Here is a 20,190-nt window from a genome sequence, read left to right as displayed (position 1 = left end):
CATTCTGGAGACTCAATACGCTGCTGGAGAAACTGAAGAACTGTGCAGCAGACTGCATATGCCACTTGTCTCTCACAGCTTGGTTTTGGCACTTCTCTGTAGCCCTTCCAGAGGCTAGACGGTTGCCAAAAGAAATTTGTGGTAATGTTAGACTGAAGAACAGGGGAAAGAGGTGAACCCCCCCAGTTCATGACCTGGATTGCCTTTTAACAGTACAGCTCCCTTTTAAATCAGCTGGAATTGGTCATAGCCACATGTCCTGTTCTCCATACCCTGCGCTGTGTCAGCCAGCTGACACTAAGACATTACGTCTCTGCTCAGAAGCAGAGGGGGGGAGGTGGGACATTCAAAGGGTGGGACACGAGCAGGAAGATGTCTTTTCTTCTAGCTGAAACATTCGGACAATCTGAATGGCCTGTAGTGTACAATCAGGAGGTTTTACAGTATGAACAGTTCTCTCCCCCTCTACTTCGCTCTGGTGAGACCCCACCTGCAATACTGCCTCCAGCTCTGGGGTCCCCAGTACAAGACAGACATGGAGCTGCTGGAGCAAGTCTAGAGGAGGCCACGAAGATGATCAGAGGGCTGGAGCACCTCTGCTATGGAGACAGGCTGAAACAGTTGAGGTTTTTCAGCCTGGAGAAGAGAAGGCTCTGGGGACACCTTAGAGCAGCCTTCCAGTACCTAAAGGAGCCTACAGGAAAGCTGGAGAGTGACTGTTTACAAGGGCAGGTGGTGACAGGACAAGGGGTAACAGCCTTAAGCTGGAGGACGGGAGATTTAGATTAGATATTAGGAAGAAATTCTTTACTGTGATGCACTGGAACAGGTTGCCCAGAGAAGCTGTGGATGCCCCATCCCTGGAAGTGTTCAAGACCAGGTGGGATGGGGCTTTAGGCAACCTGGTCTAGTGGGGGGGTGTCCCTGCCCATGACAGGGGGGTTGGAACTAGATGGGCTTTAAGGTCCCTTCCAGCTCAAACCATTCTAGGATTCTGTGATGATTCTATGAACTGTGGCCTGACATTTGCACGTTGATACGCAGACAGCCTCAAGGAGCGTGAGTATCAAGGAATGCGGTATCACAGCAGGTGGCAGAAGTGCATGCTCTGTGTACAGATATGTCGAAATGAGATGTAGATATTACAGCATGCAGAAGTATCCAAAGTTTTTTTCTTTTAAAAATGAGGCAAGTAAGTACAATCCTTAGTTCCGTTTAGTTTTAACAGATCGGTCCTTTGTGGTGATACTGCTAAAACAAACAAACAAATCCATTTCTGTAGAAAGTCAAGAATTCAAATGCATTTACAAGAACAGTTTTCAACAGAAGTGTTTTCAGCCATGGCAAAATCTGAGCTTTCCAGAAGGGAATTTTTATAACATAGGTTGTAAATAATAGGGGAGTTTTCTGACCAGCTATAAGAAATTCAGGAACATAAGTAAGACTGCTGTACCAGTAGCCCAGCAGCGATTACTCAGACTTGTTTCAGAAGCATGTTTGTCCAACTGTCATTTCCCAGAAAACAGTTACCCTCCAGTTTCAGAGCAGAAGCTTTTTCTGTTGTAGTTCAGACTAACTATAGTGACTGTAAGCTTTCAATGAGCTTATTTTCCTGTGCAATAGTTTTGTTTATTTCTCAGATCACACTTGGCCAAGGCAGAGCTCAGCTAGTCCTAAGTCCAAAGGGCCAGGTATTTCCAACAAATAGCAGCTGATGCTGTTCCATACACAAACTTGTATCAAAGCTTCCTAAAATGCCCTGTGAACTGGACTGAAACAGCAGCCTGCCACTGAGTGGCATCTGTCATGGAATTACAAGAAGTAGAAAAGTCAAAGTCTCAGTTCAGCCATAAAAGGATACAGGTTTAGCCCCAAACCAATCTTATTCTTAAAGGAACACGACGACTCTAGCTTATTTACAATCACCACCTTAGCTGCACCTAACACAGCAGCAGCAACAGCTCAGGAAAAAGGAGCACAGAGCACATCCCAGGCAACTTTTGGTAAAAGCCACTCATTTAGTGGGAGCGATATAAGCAATTATATATGTCAAAGTCATGAGTCTCCTCAATTCTGGAAACTACTAGTAAAGAGGGTGCCCGATGCCTAAAATTTCAGCCTTTTATTTTCTTTTTCAATGCATTCTGTATTTTAAGGTTCTTACACACTGACAGGAAGTTTCAACAAGCCAAATAGATGAGTTCAGTTACTGTTAGTTGTGTGTCAAGGATTTCATAAACATCCCTAGAGCTTGACAACATCCTGGAACGTTCAGTTTTGATCTTAGTCTGAGTTTATCTGATATGATGTATTAGTCTGTGCTGGTAGGTGAACACCAACACCTCCTCATGCATAACAGACACACAGCTGTTCCATATCAGAGAGGGATTTCTAATCAGACAATTAATGACCTCTCAATGGCAACTTACCTTCAAACAAGAGTAGCTGCAGCGTGCCCTTTAGAGGTTTCATTTCCTCAGGCTCTGTTGTTTCAGGCCTGGAGTATGATGTGGTAAAAAGCAAACTGGAAAAAACCAAGCTTATTTTGGATATTTAAGTATTTTTTTTTTACTCATAACTTCATCAAAGGAGTGAACAAAAGAGAAAACTCTCTGGAGAGCTTCTTTCATACAGACTCTCACCATCCCTTTTGGCAGTAGCAAATGTGCAGGCAAGAAAAATATGTGACTCCATATTTATTTATTTTAGTTGTGCTCAGAGTTTTACAGGTAGCATCTTCCCTTTAGACCTTCTCAACAGAAATATTAAAAAGTTTGAATCCACTTCCCCATTTACCTACTCATCTCCAATAATCAACGGAAGTGAAAAGCAGAAACACCTTTTGTTAAAGAGTGGTGAGTTTGTGAAGGTTTATCCCAGTCTGGAGCTGGGCTTCCTGCTATGGCACAGATCTATTAGTTTGTAACTTAGAAAACCCCAGTCCCCAGAGTCCCGTAACAGGACTACTCAACAGGAAACAATCTCTTCTCTAGCAGTGACATTCCTGGTAGCTGATGCTGTGCAAGGGAAACACTTCCTGCAGCTTGAGTGAGCTGGACCTTCTTCAGAAACTCTGAGTACCCAATCTGTCTTCATGGGATGGAGAGGAGACAGGGAACAAACTCTTCAAGGCAGAACAGACTCTTCAAGTAAGTACTGCACGTCCTGGCAGACGTGCCTGTCTTAACAGACTGCTGTGGCATGAGGCACTGCGGTCATGGCTGTAGAGAACTGTCCCAGCTCTGTCAATAGAACCACAGGTAAATTTGTTCTCTTTCCTGTGAGAAGTCCCTGAGTTGCAGACCTAAAGGATCTTCCCCCAAACACACCTCAGTGTCACCAGACCACTGAATAAAGTTGCTGAGCCACGTCAGTAGCCTGCTGGGAAGCCACCTTTACGGGAATCAGAGGCTGCAGCCCATCCTTCACCTGTTCTGAGAATGGCCTGCACAACCGCACCGCCGCTCGTCCGCGTGGTATCGTGTTTTCTCTTCTTTAGTTGTTCTTCTATACCCTGGAATGCAGAAGTGAATGAGGACAACAGGAGAGAGAAAGTGCACATGTGCTGTAGTCTTTGACCTGCATCCTCCATGACTACTGAAGCGTTCAGTGCCTGTGTTAGGTCTAAAACTATGTGCTGTTCCTCCTCTTCCCTTTGCTTTCTGGGATGCCCTGCTTTTGAAGAGGTGAAATTGAGAAGATGTGGCATTTGTGGTGCTCGGTGTGGGCTACCAATACTATTCCTGGTCACAGAGTGTTCCGCCTCAGATATTCATATACCAACAGCCAGAACTGATGGATCCTGTGTGGGAACGGGGGAAAACACAGGACTTGTAGAGAGCAGGGCATTCTCCCTGGTGCCGGCAGATATCTCAGCGGTTACCTTAATAAAAAGCTTATCAAAGGAGGATCTTCTGTATAGTTTGATGAAGAAAACTGCCGCATGTAGTTCCGTTTTCCCTAATATAGAGACATGAGATGAGATATGTACAATGACTGCATCTGTCTCAGTCCTCTGGGATGTGTAATTCGGGGTGAAGGAAGCTGCCAGCTCAGGTGAGTGGCATGCAGAGCGAGGCAGATCCTGCCATCAGCTCTCAGACTGACTGTGCTGCACAGACACCTTTAGTATGAAAATATTTCAAGTTTGTTCTCAGGTCCCTCTGTGCATCCTCTCTTGCTTGCTCTGTGCTAGTGCTTCAGGACTCATCAGGAGGTTGCACAATAGGACAAGATTCCCGAGAGTCGCTGGATTTAGACTGTTGGATGGTTCAGGCCCTGATCCGGTTTGCTATTTTGCAAGTCCTTTGAACCAAACGACATTGCTGGAAGATACAAACCCTCCATTTCAGACGTAGGTCAGACTTGAATGCATTAGGCTACTAACCCATGTGACTGAGACTAAAGGTACACTTTGAACAGCTTATTGTGCCCAGTATTTGACCCGTGCCAGCTTTAATACTGCTCACCTAGGAACATTTGGCAAAGCTTTGTGATTTTCCACAAGTGCGTGCCTTCCTGACACTAGGAACCCAGCACCATACAAGAAGTTCATGCACACCCCAGACTCTAGCTAGACAAACCTCCTCTATTTGCTGCTCAAGCTCCGTGATATTGGGAAACAGCTGATCATGAATTCTGGGCTCTTCCACTGCTTTCTTCACATCATAACCAAACCAGATGGAATTGATGATTGTCTGTGAGAAGCAAAAAGGCTTAATGTTAGTTACTTGTCTTCAAAGAGGCCTGACCCTTGTAGCAGAGATGTCCGAATGAGTGTTCACCAGAGCACATAAAAAACATAATTTCTGGTTCCTGCTGCTTTCAGCAGTCCCTCTCTTGGCTAAGCAAAACACAGGTACATTGCAGAAAGTCAGCTTGTACATGCTCAGGAGGATTCCCACACAGAGAGACCATGACTTACTAAAATTAACACAGTAAAAGGATCAGATCCTCAGGCTACTGTAGTTGGGTTTATGCTGCTGTGATTAAGCTAGTGCTCCTTAGACACAGCAGTCACCTGAGCAAACTTACAGCTACGGCTTCCCGCTACTGTGCGACCAGTTTCCTTAAACCTGGCTCGTCTCTACATACTTAAATTGCAGGTTGGAGCCACTGGCGAGTGAAAATAACCTCAGGCTCAAGGGCTTAGAAAGCTGTTTGCAGCTGTTTTTTACGGAGACTTCTCCTCTACCACAGCCAGAAAGCAAAATCCAGCCTGGTGCTCTGAACTGCTGTGTGTGCTGGCACAGGAGACTGCTTTCTCCTGCAATCACTTTTGGTCTAGCTGGGCCTTTGAGTGGCTGCCACAGCAGCTCAAAGAGCCTGCCTGTCAGATGGCCTGAGTTCTTATTTAGCTTCTCTGTGTGACTTTCATCCAAAGTTTAGGATGTTGCATGAGGATGCCTCTAAACTAAAGAGACTAGTTCACAGAGATCCAGAGAACAGAAGTCAAAGCTAAAGTGAAGTCATAAATCCTCTGCAAGTGGTAGGATCAAATTGCCAAAGGAAAAGACCTGGAGTCACCGAAGGAAGTAATTTAAGAGACCCTTTGTGGCTCTAGCAGGCATTGCCATTGGAGGTCTGGCCCTCAGAAGGCAAGGCAGCAACTGCCCATTCAGGCCCCTGGCCCACAGCAGGGACCCACAGCCATGGTCACCTCACAGGTGGAGACTTGAGCCCCTTATGCCAAACACTGCCTCTGCCCCACCGTTTGCCTCAGCCTTGTCCCCCATTTGCCCATATCATCACATACCAGTGCTGTTGCTGTGGTTATTTTTGTTCCTCCAGAAGCACCAACCACCATCTTGACCTTTTTCGTTTTATCCACCAAGATGGAGGGGCACATAGAGGACATCGGCTGTTTACCTGTTGGGGACACAGGTGCAACAGAGGCTCAGTTTCCACCTGCAGCTTAGAAACTGCCAGCTCCTGCACCATGTCTAAACCCAGAGCCCCAGTATCCACCTTCCTGACTCAGCTCACAAGTCTTGTTCAGCCCCTGGGGATCCCACTATCCCCTGTACCCATCTCCTTCTTGTTCCTGCAATGCAAAGCTTAACCCTGGTCTTTCACGTAGAGGCTGAAGGTGCCTTCCTCCATGGTCCTGTCCCAGATGGGGCTGCCTGTGATGCAGATGCCTCCTGTACACTGGGGGACTTCCCTTCCTGCCCTTTCTCTTTCCTGTCCCTCTCCAAAGCATGGGGTACAGGTGGGTTGCAGAATCCCAGCCTGATTTAGCAGCAATGAGCTGGATCTGCAGGAAGCAGTGGTGGACCAGGCAGGGTGCTTGGATTAGGTACGGGAACTGGATCTATCCAAAGCTGCCCTACAGCTCCCAAGGCAGCACAGGGACAAAGCTGGACAAGTGCCATCTAACACTGCAGTCAGCTCCTGCTGCTGCCTCCCTCTTAAATCAGTTCAAAGAAATCTTTTGCAACCCCAAGTCATTTCATTTGACATATACTGAACTCCCTGGGAAAGGATTTCTGGTTGTTGGAAGGAGGCATACACAGAGTTTTTCTTCAGACAGCCTCTCCTCCTTCAGGACCAGGGGCAGCTGGTTGTGTGTTTTTGACAGGGATGCCAGGTGACTCACTTTCATCCCTGTCCTCTGCAGACAGCCCCAGACCTGTGCCTGATCACAGACATGCTGCAGCGTACCTTACAGATAGCACAGCGCTGGTATGCAAAATACAGCCAAAAGACTGAGCCAGGAAGGTAGTTTACAGCTACCTGGTGCTATGAAATTTGCTGGAGAAGGAGGGATCCCAAATCCATTGATGATGTAAGGTGAGCTGAAGTCATCCATCTCATCATTAAATATGATTCCGCTCACGTTGGATCGTACATCAGAGCCAAAGCTAGACAAAACAAGTTGGCGCAGACATGTCAAAACCAGAGCAAATCCAGGAAGAGCTTCACGTGAATTACTGCAGTGTGAAACCTAGGATTTGATTGGAGTAAGTCTCCACTCCCTCCTGTTGTAAAGCACATTCTGTCACCCCTTGGGGGAAGGAAGCAGTTTATACCATGAGTACACAGCTACAGAAAGAGGAAAGGCAGCCCAGAGGCCTGCTGTATAGCTCCTCTGCAAGGACCCCAAGGTGAAAAACAGCGCGGCAGCTAAATACAACTCATTTCCCTCCCAAGTGGACAGTACTGCACTCCATTCAGAGGCAGCATGGCTCAAAGGCTGGCACGTTTGGGAATGACTGGGGTTTTGCTGAGATGTGTCAAGCTGGAGACATTTTCTATGGACAAAAAGAACCTTCACCCCCCAGCTTCAGGCCATAAGTGCAGTACACGGCTCTTCCTGACAGCACTCAAAGCCAAACACTGCACTTCCAGGCCAGCTGTATTAGCGCAAATTCCTTCCAGATGCCTGGGAAATCAAGAGGCAGCAGCGATACCACTGCTTATGAGAAGATCCAGATGCAGTGAATATTTTCTTGGTGGGTGAACCCAACATGGGAGAGGACACATCTTGTCCTCTGACCCAACCACACAGGCCTCAGTGTTAAGAACTGACCTGCAAGCTCAGCAGGAGAAGTGCACATCAACAGTGCTACCCATCACTACCCCGCTAGAGAGATGACAGTTCAGTGATGTTTTATACCAACCACAGAACGACCACTAGGAAGATGGCAAAGGCCTACATGAAGTAATGTCTGAGCTCATACTATTGGTTGATGGTGCTGGTGGCGGACACAGCACTGCCATCATCAGCCACAACGGAGAGGTGGGATGTACCGGCATTATCTCCAGTGTAATATACTGGCTCATAGTAGTCAACTGGATGGGAGGTGTTGTCTGTGATTTTCCTCCGGAGACTATCCGCAAAGAACTCGGACGTCATGTTTCTGATCGCCTGTCAGAGAAATCCAATGCAGTTACTCAGCAGATTAAGTTTAAGAGACATGTAGTTATGATGCTGATATCCAATACTTCAGACCACAGAAGAGTGGCAAATCCCAGCAGCGAGACTACAGTTTTGCAACAGGGGCTTTCCTCCTCCTTGAAAGATGGACATTGTACCAAAGGACATTCTAAGCAGTCACAGAAGCAGCTGTTATAACGCACCCCTCTGTGTAGGAAGTTAATCGGCATCCATTATTGTAGATCTATGGAAAACTGTCCTCAACACTGCTGTAAGGTGGTGTAAGGCAAGCAGTGTTACACTTGCTTCAGAGATGAGAGGAAAGGGATCGGGTTGAGAGGACTAGACCAAGGCAAGCTCTGATCATTGCTCTGTAAGTTGCAAATTTGTGTCCATCAAGCTGGGCTGGGCTCAGATCCTGCTGCTTTTGCAGTCACAGAAGTGAATGCACAAAGCGTGACATTGGGAAAAGCAGGGTTCTTGCCTCACCCCTTCCCATCTGTTGGTCCATTTACTATAGGCAGGTGGTTAGGGAGCCACAAGGATGCTGGGAACGTCATCTATTGAATAAGGCTTCAAACACTATGAAAACAAGGAGGGTTAGCCCTAAATATACTCAAATGCTCCAGGTGAAATGAGGATTTTGCTTTTCCTTACAGCAGGAAGGTTTCCTCCATTTGTATCCCTCACAGCTCAGCCATGAGTCACATAGGACTTCACATATTGATTCACAGATATTTCAGTGCCTGTCAATAGCAGGTGGCACAGAGCATCCCTGACAAAGTTTAGTCACCCAAAAACTTTAAGCCATGTTCCAGTCAACCTTGGTGTTGCAGAAAGAAAAGCCTTTTGCCAGGTACCTCAGTAATGTTGACAAATTTTGGATCTCCCAGTAAAGTCCTCTTGGCGTAGGCAAAGCGAAAAGCCTCCACAATGCGGTGGTAAGTCAGACCTTTCTCCTCCATGGTTTTGATGCTGTCAGCAGAGAAATTATATCCTGGCAACAGAAGACAAATGATTGTGAACACAAAGGAAAATACACAGTCAATGGACTGCTAATAAACCTGTGTCAAATAGTATAATCTGGAAGCCCTGTCTCTACAGAGATGCAGTCACTGGACTATCCTAATCTCTGCATGGAGAGCACAGGAGATCTGGTAGTTTTGAGCATTGTGGGAGTCACCAGCAGGATTTGTACTTGCAGAGATGTTTTCCAAAGAAGCCTCAAGTACAAGTTAGTTTCCACCCATGCGGGTACCAGGAAAGTGCCCCAACAGGAACGTGTTTTTCCTCTTGCACCTGTATTCCAAATAGGAAGGTGACATCCCTGAGTTTACAGCAGAAAAGGAATGTTCCTGCCTCTCTGATCCCTCCTGGGGTCTCAGACTTCTCACCTGCTGGAGGGCTATCAAGGGAGGCCCAGCTCCCAAAACAGACAAGATTTTGTCTTTGGAGCTCTCCCAGCTCCTGCTGCCTGTGAGGCACTGCTCAGTGTCACCCTCACCTTTCAGTATGTTGAAAATGAGGGCTAGCACTGGGCCGCTTAGGGGGGCACTAGGTGTGTAGAGGGTATACTCCCCAAGTGTGATCTGTATGGGGTCTTCGATCACTGTTGCATTGTAGTCCTGCAGATCATCCAATGTGACAATGCCCCCTGGAAAAGAGAAGGAAATTATAGATGTGGGTTTATGTGATCTCTGGTGCAAAGAGGAGGTAATACTCCATCAACATGCATAACAGCAAGGACAGGAGGAAACAGACAAATCCAAAAAGTTGCAAGGTAAAGAGAGCAAAGATGGGTGCACAGGAGAGAAATTTATTCCTTGGTAGATCCAGCTGAGGCTCACATAGCCTCAGCTTGAAGTTGGGCTGATTTACAGCAGCCAAAAATTTGGTGGTTTGTTGTGTGGGGTTTTTTGTTGTTGGGGTTTTGGTTTTGTTTTGTGGTTTGTTTTGTTTTGGTTTTTTTTTTTTTTTTTTTTTTTTACAAAGGACACCAGCAACGTCAGGTAACAAAACGTCCTTAAGAGTCCTGATTACAGGAACAGGATGCAGCTTTTGGGTGCAGATGCTTTGTGCTACCCTGCAAGCAGAATAATTTGTATGTTCCGTTGCCTTTCTTACCAGAAGGAAGACTGTAATTAACTGCCACAAATAAAGCCAGTAAATGACCTAGTCATAGAAGGTTGACTGAAGCCAGCCAATGCTAGCTAGTAAAGATAGGTTGCTACCACCATCTAGTGGCATCGAGAGATTAAACAAGCTCAGATTTTGCAGGAGCATGTATGTAATGTTTTAGGTAGAAACTTGTTGGATTCAGGCTCTGTGAACAGCATGTATCTACTAAGCTATATCCAGAAACGCATAGCCTTGCTAGACTATATGGTACGGAAATGCACAGTATATACTATGCTGAGTTTCAAATGCATCCATTAAAGCGCTAATGGCTTCTCTTGGGTGTCCCGTTGCCACAGATCTCAGAGGCGCCATTTCAGGCAGCAAGCTTGACCCGCTTCTAAGGCTTCTGCAGGTCACTGGCTCCTCCCTGGATGCTGAGCTGCAGCAGTCAGGTCACTCGTGCTGTTTTGGACAGATGTCCTGTTTCTCACCTACGCTGTGGATGTCATCGATGATCTGTTTTGCCAGGCTTCCTGTGTAAAAGGCATCTGCTCCTTCACTGGCTATAGTCTCGTATGTGTTGGCTAGTTTAGGCATCTTGATGATATCGCCCTCACGCAGAATTTTCCCTCCTCTGCAGAACACTTCGCTAACAGAGAAAGAAGACTGAGATCAGATCTGAGAGACAAGTTCAAAAACTACGCGTACCTGTACCAGCTGACACAGTATTTGAGTGTTCATGCTAGAGGCTCGGAGAGAAGAGAAACTGCCTGAGCCATGCCCCAGGGGTCCCGATACCTTGTGCTGGGACATAAAAGTGAACAGTGGTTTCTGACATGGGATTCCACATTGCTCAGAATCTGCTCAGTGAAGCCTGCAGGAGGGAGTGTCAATCGTTTTCACCAAGGCAGGCCACCCTCCCTACCTGCCCAAGGGGCCAACAACTGCCTCAAGATGCCCAGGAGGGGCCACAGTCCTTGAACTCAAGCAGTTCGGTTCAGAGCACAGACTATGAAGCTATGATGCTCAAAGCTTCCAGTCAGTCCAGGAGAATGTGTTTTGATCCCTGTTTGTCAGAGCACTTTGAGGTAGACAGTTTCCTCTCTAGCTCCCTCATCATGGATCATGAATGTGCTACTGTGGACCTGCCAGATAGAAGTACAGGAGATAGGCCCAGACTGTACATCCCAATTGGACTGGAAACCAATTTGCAGCTGACAGAGATTTTAAGGAAAAGAAATTATTAAGCATGATCTCTAGTAGGGCTGGACATAGACACCAAGGGTTTGACTGTAAGAGGAAGTGGTGAAGCATTTAAAACCCTTTATGTTCATAGTCATTGCCAGAAGTGGATGGTCAACGGTATTGCTCAAGGAACGCTGACTGCAGAGTAAGAGATGACCCAAATTCCCACTGCCTGACAGCAGATGAGATGTTCAAGGAGACTCTGCAATTGTCCCAAATGCAGATAAGATTAACTTAGTGCACTTACAGCATGAGGAAAAGCTAGGGATTCAGAAAATACATTGCCATCTGACAGATTTATCCCAGCATGTACCCTAATTCCACCTTTGCTCAAACAAATGGACTTTAAGAGCAGAATTAATCTCCCTGTAAAGGTCAGGACATTCCTAAAACTGGCCACATGATTTAGCACCTTCAGGTAGCTGGAATAACATCAGCAGGTACAATGAGTACAGTCACTGGAGGGGAGGCACACTCCTCACAGACACTACATTACACAAACACAGAGACTTTTCAGCTAGGATGCAGTTACCCCAAATTTCTCTGCACAGAACAGCAACTGCTCTACCTACCACAGGGAAGGATTGCTTTCAATTGACTGCTCTCTGGATTTGATGGCTGCTGCAAGGCCTTTCCCAATAGGGAATCCTTCTCTTGCCAACTTGATGCTGGGCAGAAACAGGTCTTTCCATGCCAGTTTGCCATGACGTTTGTGAGCCAGTTCATACCCACGAATTTCTCCTGGAACAGCAATGGACAGTCCTCCTGGAGCAGATAAGGAATGTATTAGTCTTCCAAAGCAAGAAAAGAAAGGATTAATGGAGTAGGAGGTAGAGCAGGCTTCTCTGTCAGCCCTGGTTTTAGGCAGGGATTATGTACACTATGATCAGCTCATCTTATGTATATGATGCTAACAGAATTACTCTGTCTGACATTTATGCCTACATATTCTGGACTGTTGAAACACCTCAATCCTCTTGCTAGTAACTCAAGTTTTTGGGTCATTTCCCCTCAGTAGGGTCTGTACCAGTGAAAAGCTGCTCAGAGCACAGAAGCTATCATCATAGCTGCCTGCAGTTTCCAATCCTTCAGAGAACACCCTACAGTAAGAGGACACAGACTACGTACATACTTAAGCCAAAAACTTTGTTGCAGCATTGTAACTACAATTGCAATAGATTGATTACTACATTGCACAGCAATACAGCAGTTTGCTTCAATCCTGTTTTTATTGGCGTCTCCCAGAAGTTCAACACACTTCTCAAATCCCCTCCAAAGTGCTGCTCCCCCTCAGTTAGAGGAGTGACCATGAAGAGAACTAGTTAGTATTTCCTTCTATTTTTGATTAGAAAATACTTCCCTGAAAGGAAATTACTTCTTCCCTGGAGCCCCTGAACCATTAGTTAAAGCCCACCACAAAAGGTATTTAGGGAGGACGCTTGAACTGACAAAAACTAAGTTGATCCACAAAGATTTATTCAAAGAGGTGGAAAGGAAAGATAGCAGGTATGGAACAAGTCATACTCGGTGCTTTGGATTCACTTCCATTTTTATGAAGTGAAAAGCAGAAAGTGCTGAGGTGACCAACTAAAGGACATTATTTTTAGTGTCCGTGTCAAGACAGAGTTTGCAGATTGTGTAAAGTAGAGGACATTTCTAAGTGAGAAATCCTGTAGACATGCCAGAACCTAACTATAAGAAATGTTTTTAATTTAGACATGTCAGTAGCAGCTAATGTTGGAGCTATGTGGTCCCCCCAAAGCAGTGAAACAGCCTTTGCCATACCTTTCAGAGAGAGCTGTGTGTTGCTCCCAAACATGTCCTCTGATGCACTTTTTGGAGCCACCTCTCTTGCATTAATGATTTCCACTTTTCCTTTAATGACAGAGCAAGGAAGATGATGTTTAACTCTGGACTCAACACACAGGCGTGGTCTCTGCTGAAGAAGTCTGATCAATGCGAGCCAGTTTCTTGACAATTACTTTGAGGACAGTGTGTTCCCCCAGAAGCTCTGAGTCAGTCTTCTACCTTCACTCAGGTAGGATAAATCACCTGCTTTAGATAAACAGTTCTCAAACTCTTCCAGATGTGTATGACCCTGTTCCTTACCTGTGCTGCTGTAGATGGTAAAGAAGAGGCCCCCTCCAATGCCCATGCTGTGAGCATTCATGAGTCCTACACAAAGCAGAGCTGCAATTGCAGCATCCACTGCTGATCCACCTTGCTGGAGGATGTCCCTGTGCAGCAGAAGAGAATGCATCACATGGTGACATGTTAGTGTCTCAGCTACCTGTGAGCAGTAGATTCATCTCAGCAGAGCAGCTATGACAGATTCTCTAATGCATGTTTGTCCACACCCAGTCATAGGTTCCCAAGGAATAGGAAGTTTGGAGCTTCTGCCACCTTAGAGAACAGATCCTAGTGGTATAGGTGCAGAACAGATCAGCCCTCATTAAAGACACATCCAAACTAGCTTGAAAACAGAGATGTGTCAAAGTATGTGTGGGGACAGGCATTCCAGGCATATTCATTACACATGAGAAACAACAACTCTCTGAGGAGCCTGAAATCTGCAGCATTTGCATCTAGAACTGGAAGACAGCTTGATAAATGTTTTTTAAAAGGAGCTTGAAAAGCATCTCATTTCCATTGTTCATGCATCTAGGGAATCTTTGCCTGCTATGTTGTCCTTGAGCAACTGCAGTAACATTGGTCAGGCATGGTAAAAGCCCAGGTTTTATTATGGCCTCCTCTTTCTACATGGAGATGAGAGATTATCTGTGCTGGGCAACTGCCAGGCTTGCACCTGGACAGCGGGGAAACAACAGTTTTATCTTGCACAAGAGCTGTCAGAGCTAATGAGAGTCACAGCACAATTAGTGGGTACCTTCCAATTATAGAGCACTGCCCTGCATCTGTAGCCACAGCCGCCCTCTTATAAGTGTGTGTGTCCCCTGAGTCAGGGCGCTTCCCGAAGAAGAGTCCCAGGAACAAGATGAGCCCCAGCAGGGCTGTAGTCAGGACTCCGGCCACCACATAGCGCTTCTTCATCTTCCTGTGGGAAGAGACAGGATCATCAGCCTTGCTGCTTCTGGGCACATGGGAACTAGGGAGCAGATGATCAGGCACAGAGCAGTCTTTTCATCTACCTTGTTTCACATCCACTGTTTCTCCCTCTACACTCCTGCAGGTGACTGCTCTGTGCATGGAAGGGCAGTTTGGGAAGGAGTGAGCCCAGTTCTGGCCTTGACAGTTACATCATGGAGATGTCCTGTTTTGAAGTGAAGTAGAATATCAAGAGAGGAGAGGATGCTCAAAATTTCCTGCTACTCTTACCTTTCAGTGACGATAGGACAACCAATTGCTCTTTGTGACTTTACACTCTTGAGGATTTTAGATGCTCAGCAAGCATTTAAGTTACTGCTCTGCTTGGGAGGACAGGGGCTCAGTGTCAGATTGGATTTGATCTAGTTCCCAAATCAAGTCAGCAATACCAGAGACTTTTTACCAGATTCCCCCATCCAACACACGCTGGCAGGCCCTTTGCCTCCTTTGTAATGTGATGGAGTCAAGGACTGCATTCTGCCCACATCCTGGAGGCAGGCTGGCTTTGCCAGGTGAGCAGCCATCTGCGTTGATCTCTTCCTCCCTACTTCATAGCCACACAATGAGGCTGCATATATGACGTCTTCCCATCTTTCCAGCCTTTGCTTTTCAGCAGGTTTCCATGAGTTCCAAGATGTGGGCAGTGAATAGCTTCCTCCTCTCCTGAATCTCTCACATACAGGGTCTCTCAAATACTTCCTCACTCAGATTCATATCAAGACTTTTTCTATGGGCACTGCTGGTACCATTTCTCTATGCCCCTGCCATCTCTGTGCAGAACAGCCATTCTAACAATTCCAAAGCTTTTACCAGCTTCCTCTTTACCCATTACTGCCATCCTATTTACAGAGCGATCTACTAAAGTGAGCACCCCAGGGACTCCTGGAAGCCCTGGTAACAGCTCTGAAGTGTTACAGTACCAGCAATGAAAATGCCTCAAACCAGCAACTATCACTTGGGTAAGAACCTGTCTTACAGCAGGTAGGTAGCCTCATACACCAAAAAAGCAGCAGCTTCGTAGATGAGAAGGGAAATCCAAGGGGCAGAACATAATTGAAGTTAGTCACGACTCACATCATCTTCAGAGGAAAAATTCAGAGCGTTAAATACCATGTCTGTGAAGGACTTCATCCAGAAGGTTGTCAACGACCAGTGCAAAACACATCTTAGTCATTAGCAAGTGACCTTGGCCAAAGTTATTTGGCACACCATCCCCTCTTGTTCAAGGTTCTTGGTCAGACCACTTTTCCAATGAGCCTGCCACTTCTAGTGGGCAACGGCCAGAGCTCATGTCTCCATGTTTCCCAGTCCTGCATACAGCTGCTGTTGGGGTGCACAGGATACTGTCCATCTGTGAGCAAGCACAGGACACCAAGGAGCTCTCTGGCAAGCATATTCCAGATACCCACCATGATGAGTTGAGAGTTATTGAGGGGATGGAGAGTCACTGCCACGTTGTTAGGACTGACAGTTCACAAAATACAGCTTGAACAGGTAGTCTTTGACCCATTTCCTTTCCCATTACAGGCTTGTTACAGCAAAAAAGACCTGAATTCATCCTATTGCCTTCAGGGACCAACTTCCCCCTGTGTAGCATAGCTTTGGGTTTTCACTGTGACTGCTGTACTTGCACAACAGCCAAGATACCCTTTACGTTACCAAAGCCTCTGCCATCCTCAGAGACAAGCCAATCCATGGCATTGTGGGTGAAGAGTGGATCCACCAACCACACCCTCTCTGGATGTTCCACAGCCCAAAGTAGAGCAAACTCCAGCAATCAGAGCAGCACTTGATCCCTTGCAGCAGCAGCACATGCGGATTAGGGAGCAATGAGTGTGCCAGCACTGAGCTAACTAGAGGAAACCAGCCAGGCCAGCCAAACCAAAAGTTTTCTCAGAAGGAGGAGATTAGCAAGCACTACCCTCTCAACCTCACCCCCACTCCTGTTATTTAAATTAGGAGATATACATTTGCTATCCAAGCCCTGTATCTGTGAGTCTCAGTCTGAGCACTAATGATGCCCATCTCCAAGTAAAGCAGCTCAAACCATGGTGTAAATCTACTGTATGTGCTGTTCTGTAAACAAATGTCAACCGAGGGCAGTAAAAGGTAAATGGATGAAACCTCTTTCCAGGTTCTAGAACTTGATTTACACTCAACTACTTTTAAAAGAGACCAGTGGCGTGTTTGCAGAGCAATGACTGTGCAGGGAAACAGAGAAGCCATTATGTCCCCAACAATAGCTCACACACAGCCTCAGAGTTTAAAGACAGTTTTGTTTGTTGGCAGAGAGAGTTCAGCTTCAGCACTGGCAGTCTCCTCCAGGCTTCACAAGAAATGCCATGGGATCTTTTATCTGCGCCTCAGCTAGGCAGAAGGTACTTTGTTTCATCTGAAGGCTGCTCTATGCCGGCCTGTCCTGCAAGCCTGGGGTGACTCAAGCCCCATAGCTGGTGTGTTAACCCATAGGCTACTGGCTGGGGCCGTGCAGCTCTCCACAACTGCTGGCCTCACTGCCAGGCTCCTGTAAAGATTTACTGCCTTGTCAGGCAAGTTATTCTGAGAGCAGGAGAGAGGGGAAACCTCAGATAGTGCCTCTGCTCTCATCTTTCACCTCCCCTCTGAATTTGGATGACACTTGTGAGCATCTTCTAGACTCATAAAAACTCCGCACTGACTGCCCAGCTGCCCGGTGAGGGCACAGACCTTGAAAAGGGCCCTTCAGCCCACTTCATATGTTCAGGTGCAACTCCTGGCCAGCCCCCAGGGCGAGGATAAGACATGTACCACTGGGGGCAGGAACAAACACACAGACTGCTGTGAAGAAGAGATGCAGATCGCTGGGCACTGCTTTTGCACTGCACTGTGGTACCATGTTGCCCTCTGGGCTGGGCCTCTGGGACCCAAGCGGGGCCAGAAAAAGTGAATGTTCTTACTAAAAGTGCATCTGTGCAATCTGTCAGATTGATCCTGCTAAAGAAGAAGCAGATGTACAAGCTAAAGATCTGCAGCTTTCTCTTCTTCAACAGTACAGACAGCAAACTCATCTGAGGATAATCCTCTCCACCTTAACTGCCAGCTCAACTCCCATAAGCTCCTTAACCTATTTCAGGCCTGACCCTAGAGGGAAGCATCCCTTGCACAGTCCTTACTGCCTTCCTAAGTGTGGCACAGCAGAGAGCCGAACAGGCATTTTGTTTGCTGTACAGCAATCAGGAGATGGATCAGGAGCCTGCAGATATCCATTCTCTAACCCACCTCTCCATAAATGCCCTGTGCCCTGGGTAGATGCATTGCAGGAACAGCTGAGTTTTGGCACCAACAGTCTTTTCGAGCCTCGGCTCTGAAGCCAAGTCTCCACTATGATTTATTGTCGGGAGTGGAACGGCAGCTGTGGACCACCACCTGAGCTGGCTCCCCAACTATTGTCTGCTGAGGCTGGCTTTAACCTCCAGATCTCTGCCAAATCCAGCTGTTTGGAAGCTTGGCTAGCACTTTGGTCACACAGCACTACTCGGCAGCAGCAACAGGTCTCCAGGAAAGAGGGACTATAAAACCATTAAAAGCAATACAATTATTTCTCACTGTTATAAAGGTCCAACAGCCAATCCTAGCCATGGAGTTTAAAATGTGGCCTGATAGTCTGTCTTAATTCATATTAGGAGAGGGGAAGGACCAGTAAGTAGGAGAGTTATGCTTGTACGAGCAACCTCGCTGAGCTGTATTCAGATGTTTCACAACATTCACAACCTTACTTAAACATGACGCTGTTTTTGCATTAAAAGAACCCCAGCACAACAGGCTAGCTAGTGTCAGGCAGGGCATACAGGGTCTGACACCTCTGTCAAGAGGGCTGGGGCAGAGCCTCTCTGGGAGAGAGAACAGTAGGATTCCAGAGGATGACAAAGGAGTCCCAGGTACGGTCAGGCACTGCCTTGTTCTTGAATGAAGTAGTGAAGGAAGCATCCACTGACAACGCCTAATACTTTAACCCAACAGGCTTCTGCTTTAAACCCATCTTGCAACAGCTGCATACCTCAGCACCCACTCCTAAGAGTTCCTTGTACTCCCACCCCCAGCCCAGTAGCTAATACTTAGCTGTTAGCTTTGAGACATTCGTCCTTACTTTCCCCAGGCAGCATACATTATGCAAGGATGGACTGGACATCTTGAATCTTGTCACAGGACATAGGCTATGCTCTTCCTATAAAACTCAAAGTCTAATCCATATCAATAACTGCCATATTTAAATAATTAACAACCAATAGTTGAAAGAATGTTTTCACACTCTACTGTTGTGTAGTGTGAACCATCAGCGACTTTTGAGTGAGAACGTATGTAAAGCAAACAGCTGCAAGATTGTCGCAGGGCCCCAAGGAGTATAAGCCAACAGGGGCCTCAAAAGAGCAGAACCAGGTTGCTAGCAGAGGCCCAAGGGCTGTTCACACAAATGTCCCATTACTGATCTAGCATTATGTGACAACCAAATGAAGGTGCCTGCACCAAATCACACAGATCAAACTGGGAAACTCAATCTCAAAAATGCAAATTATTAAAATAAAGTTTTATAAACTCATTCAGAACATCACTGTCACATTCACTCCCAATTTAAAATCAAAATGTTTCACTAAATAGTTCTGTTCTCTCCCAACTGTTGCAAAAGATGTTTTCAGATGGTCTTCTGCCATTAAACTAGAAGTTGTTTATTAGACCTGAGCTTATTCAGACTGGTTAGTCAGGTCCTATTATTGTCTTTTGGCAAGCTTTCATATGATATATTAAAAAAAAAAAGTCACATTGTCCCATATTCTGTTAAATCAGAAATCACAAACAGCACTTCCCAGGCCAAGGGGAATGGCTTAATGAAGGTAATTTCTAATTTCCCCTTACCTCTTGAGAGTATTTGCAAGTCCGTCCTGTTCTTTTGCAAAGATCGTTATATACTGATATCCTTTGAATATCCTTTCTCAAGCAGTGAACCCCTTTCTAGGGACAATACATCCTTGTAGCAGTAACCACTTCCCTTAAAAGCTCTCTGAAGCATGTCATACTATTTGATATTTGTACTGCTCTGCTCATGGAGATTAACCCATTGAAACTTAATATGTTTGAATTCACAGTACCAGAGGAATGCATAAGTAATCATTGACTAGGTGAAAAGTCAAGAACCCACACCTTTTAAAATGCATATTTTGGCATCCAGGTTGTGCATCACCAGCAGAATCACTCTGTGTTCTTGGATTCAGTTACTACATGGTGCGAATGCGAGTTTTCCCACAGCTCATCACTAGCTCTTAAGTTCTGATTAAGCAACCGGGCAAATATCTGGCCATCTTAAGTAGAAGTGCTCCCATCTCCACATGGCCATGTACTCTCTCCCACCCCTCTTGCCTAAACAATTGGCACTCGTGATTCAAAGAAACAATGGATTTTAAGTGTCTGCACCTTGCAGCCTAAACCCAGACACCTTGACAGATTCATCTGTGATTACATTTGGTGTGAATAACCTCTCTGCCAAGCATGAGCGACTGCCTGCAATGCAAGGGCACCTGATCAGCTCATATATCCATTCTTCAGCAATCACAGCTACACACTACCTTAAATTGTCATTGGATTTAGTTCAGATTAATATTCCAGCTGCAATAAGAAGATTCAATGCCTGTTCTGCCACCCCTGCTCCCATAGCAGCACCTTCTGGCAGGAAGGATGGCAGAGCAGGAAGGTAGGGACGAAGAAACCTGCCCTCCATCACTAAACCTCACTGAGGTTTTTAAGCAACAATCCTACCTATCTGCTTGCACCAAGTCTAGAAGCACAGTTGCAGCTCAAAGGTCATAGCTCAC

The 20,190-nt window shown here is 46.2% G+C and overlaps 1 protein-coding gene across 7 annotated transcripts in view; it reads right to left on the bottom strand.

Annotated features, from left to right (window-relative positions):
- Positions 1-2,681: 2,681 nt before the first annotated feature.
- GGT1 (gamma-glutamyltransferase 1) overlaps positions 2,682-20,190 on the bottom strand; it is a 43,214-nt gene continuing 25,705 nt past the window's right edge. For 3 of the 7 annotated variants that reach the window (XM_054844688.1, XM_054844686.1, XM_054844687.1), the window contains exons 2-13: positions 14,130-14,297; positions 13,352-13,479; positions 13,028-13,117; positions 11,815-12,007; positions 10,489-10,646; positions 9,384-9,533; positions 8,740-8,876; positions 7,683-7,870; positions 6,736-6,863; positions 5,756-5,868; positions 4,584-4,697; positions 2,682-3,514 (exon numbers count right to left, since the gene is read on the bottom strand). In XM_054844688.1, coding sequence (XP_054700663.1) covers positions 3,371-3,514; positions 4,584-4,697; positions 5,756-5,868; positions 6,736-6,863; positions 7,683-7,870; positions 8,740-8,876; positions 9,384-9,533; positions 10,489-10,646; positions 11,815-12,007; positions 13,028-13,117; positions 13,352-13,479; positions 14,130-14,293 — 1,707 coding nt within the window. In that variant the 5' untranslated portion in view covers positions 14,294-14,297 and the 3' untranslated portion in view covers positions 2,682-3,370. Of the gene's footprint in view, positions 3,515-4,583; positions 4,698-5,755; positions 5,869-6,735; positions 6,864-7,682; positions 7,871-8,739; positions 8,877-9,383; positions 9,534-10,488; positions 10,647-11,814; positions 12,008-13,027; positions 13,118-13,351; positions 13,480-14,129; positions 14,298-14,391; positions 14,490-19,237; positions 19,406-20,190 lie in introns of those variants that run through there. The other 4 variants (XM_054844690.1, XM_054844685.1, XM_054844689.1 and 1 more) reach the window with 4 other exon arrangements.

The sequence above is a fragment of the Grus americana genome, chromosome 16, assembly GCF_028858705.1.
Source record: "Grus americana isolate bGruAme1 chromosome 16, bGruAme1.mat, whole genome shotgun sequence".
In the NCBI taxonomy this organism is placed as follows: Eukaryota; Metazoa; Chordata; class Aves; order Gruiformes; family Gruidae; genus Grus; species Grus americana.
This window is presented reverse-complemented; position numbering and strand designations above follow the sequence as displayed.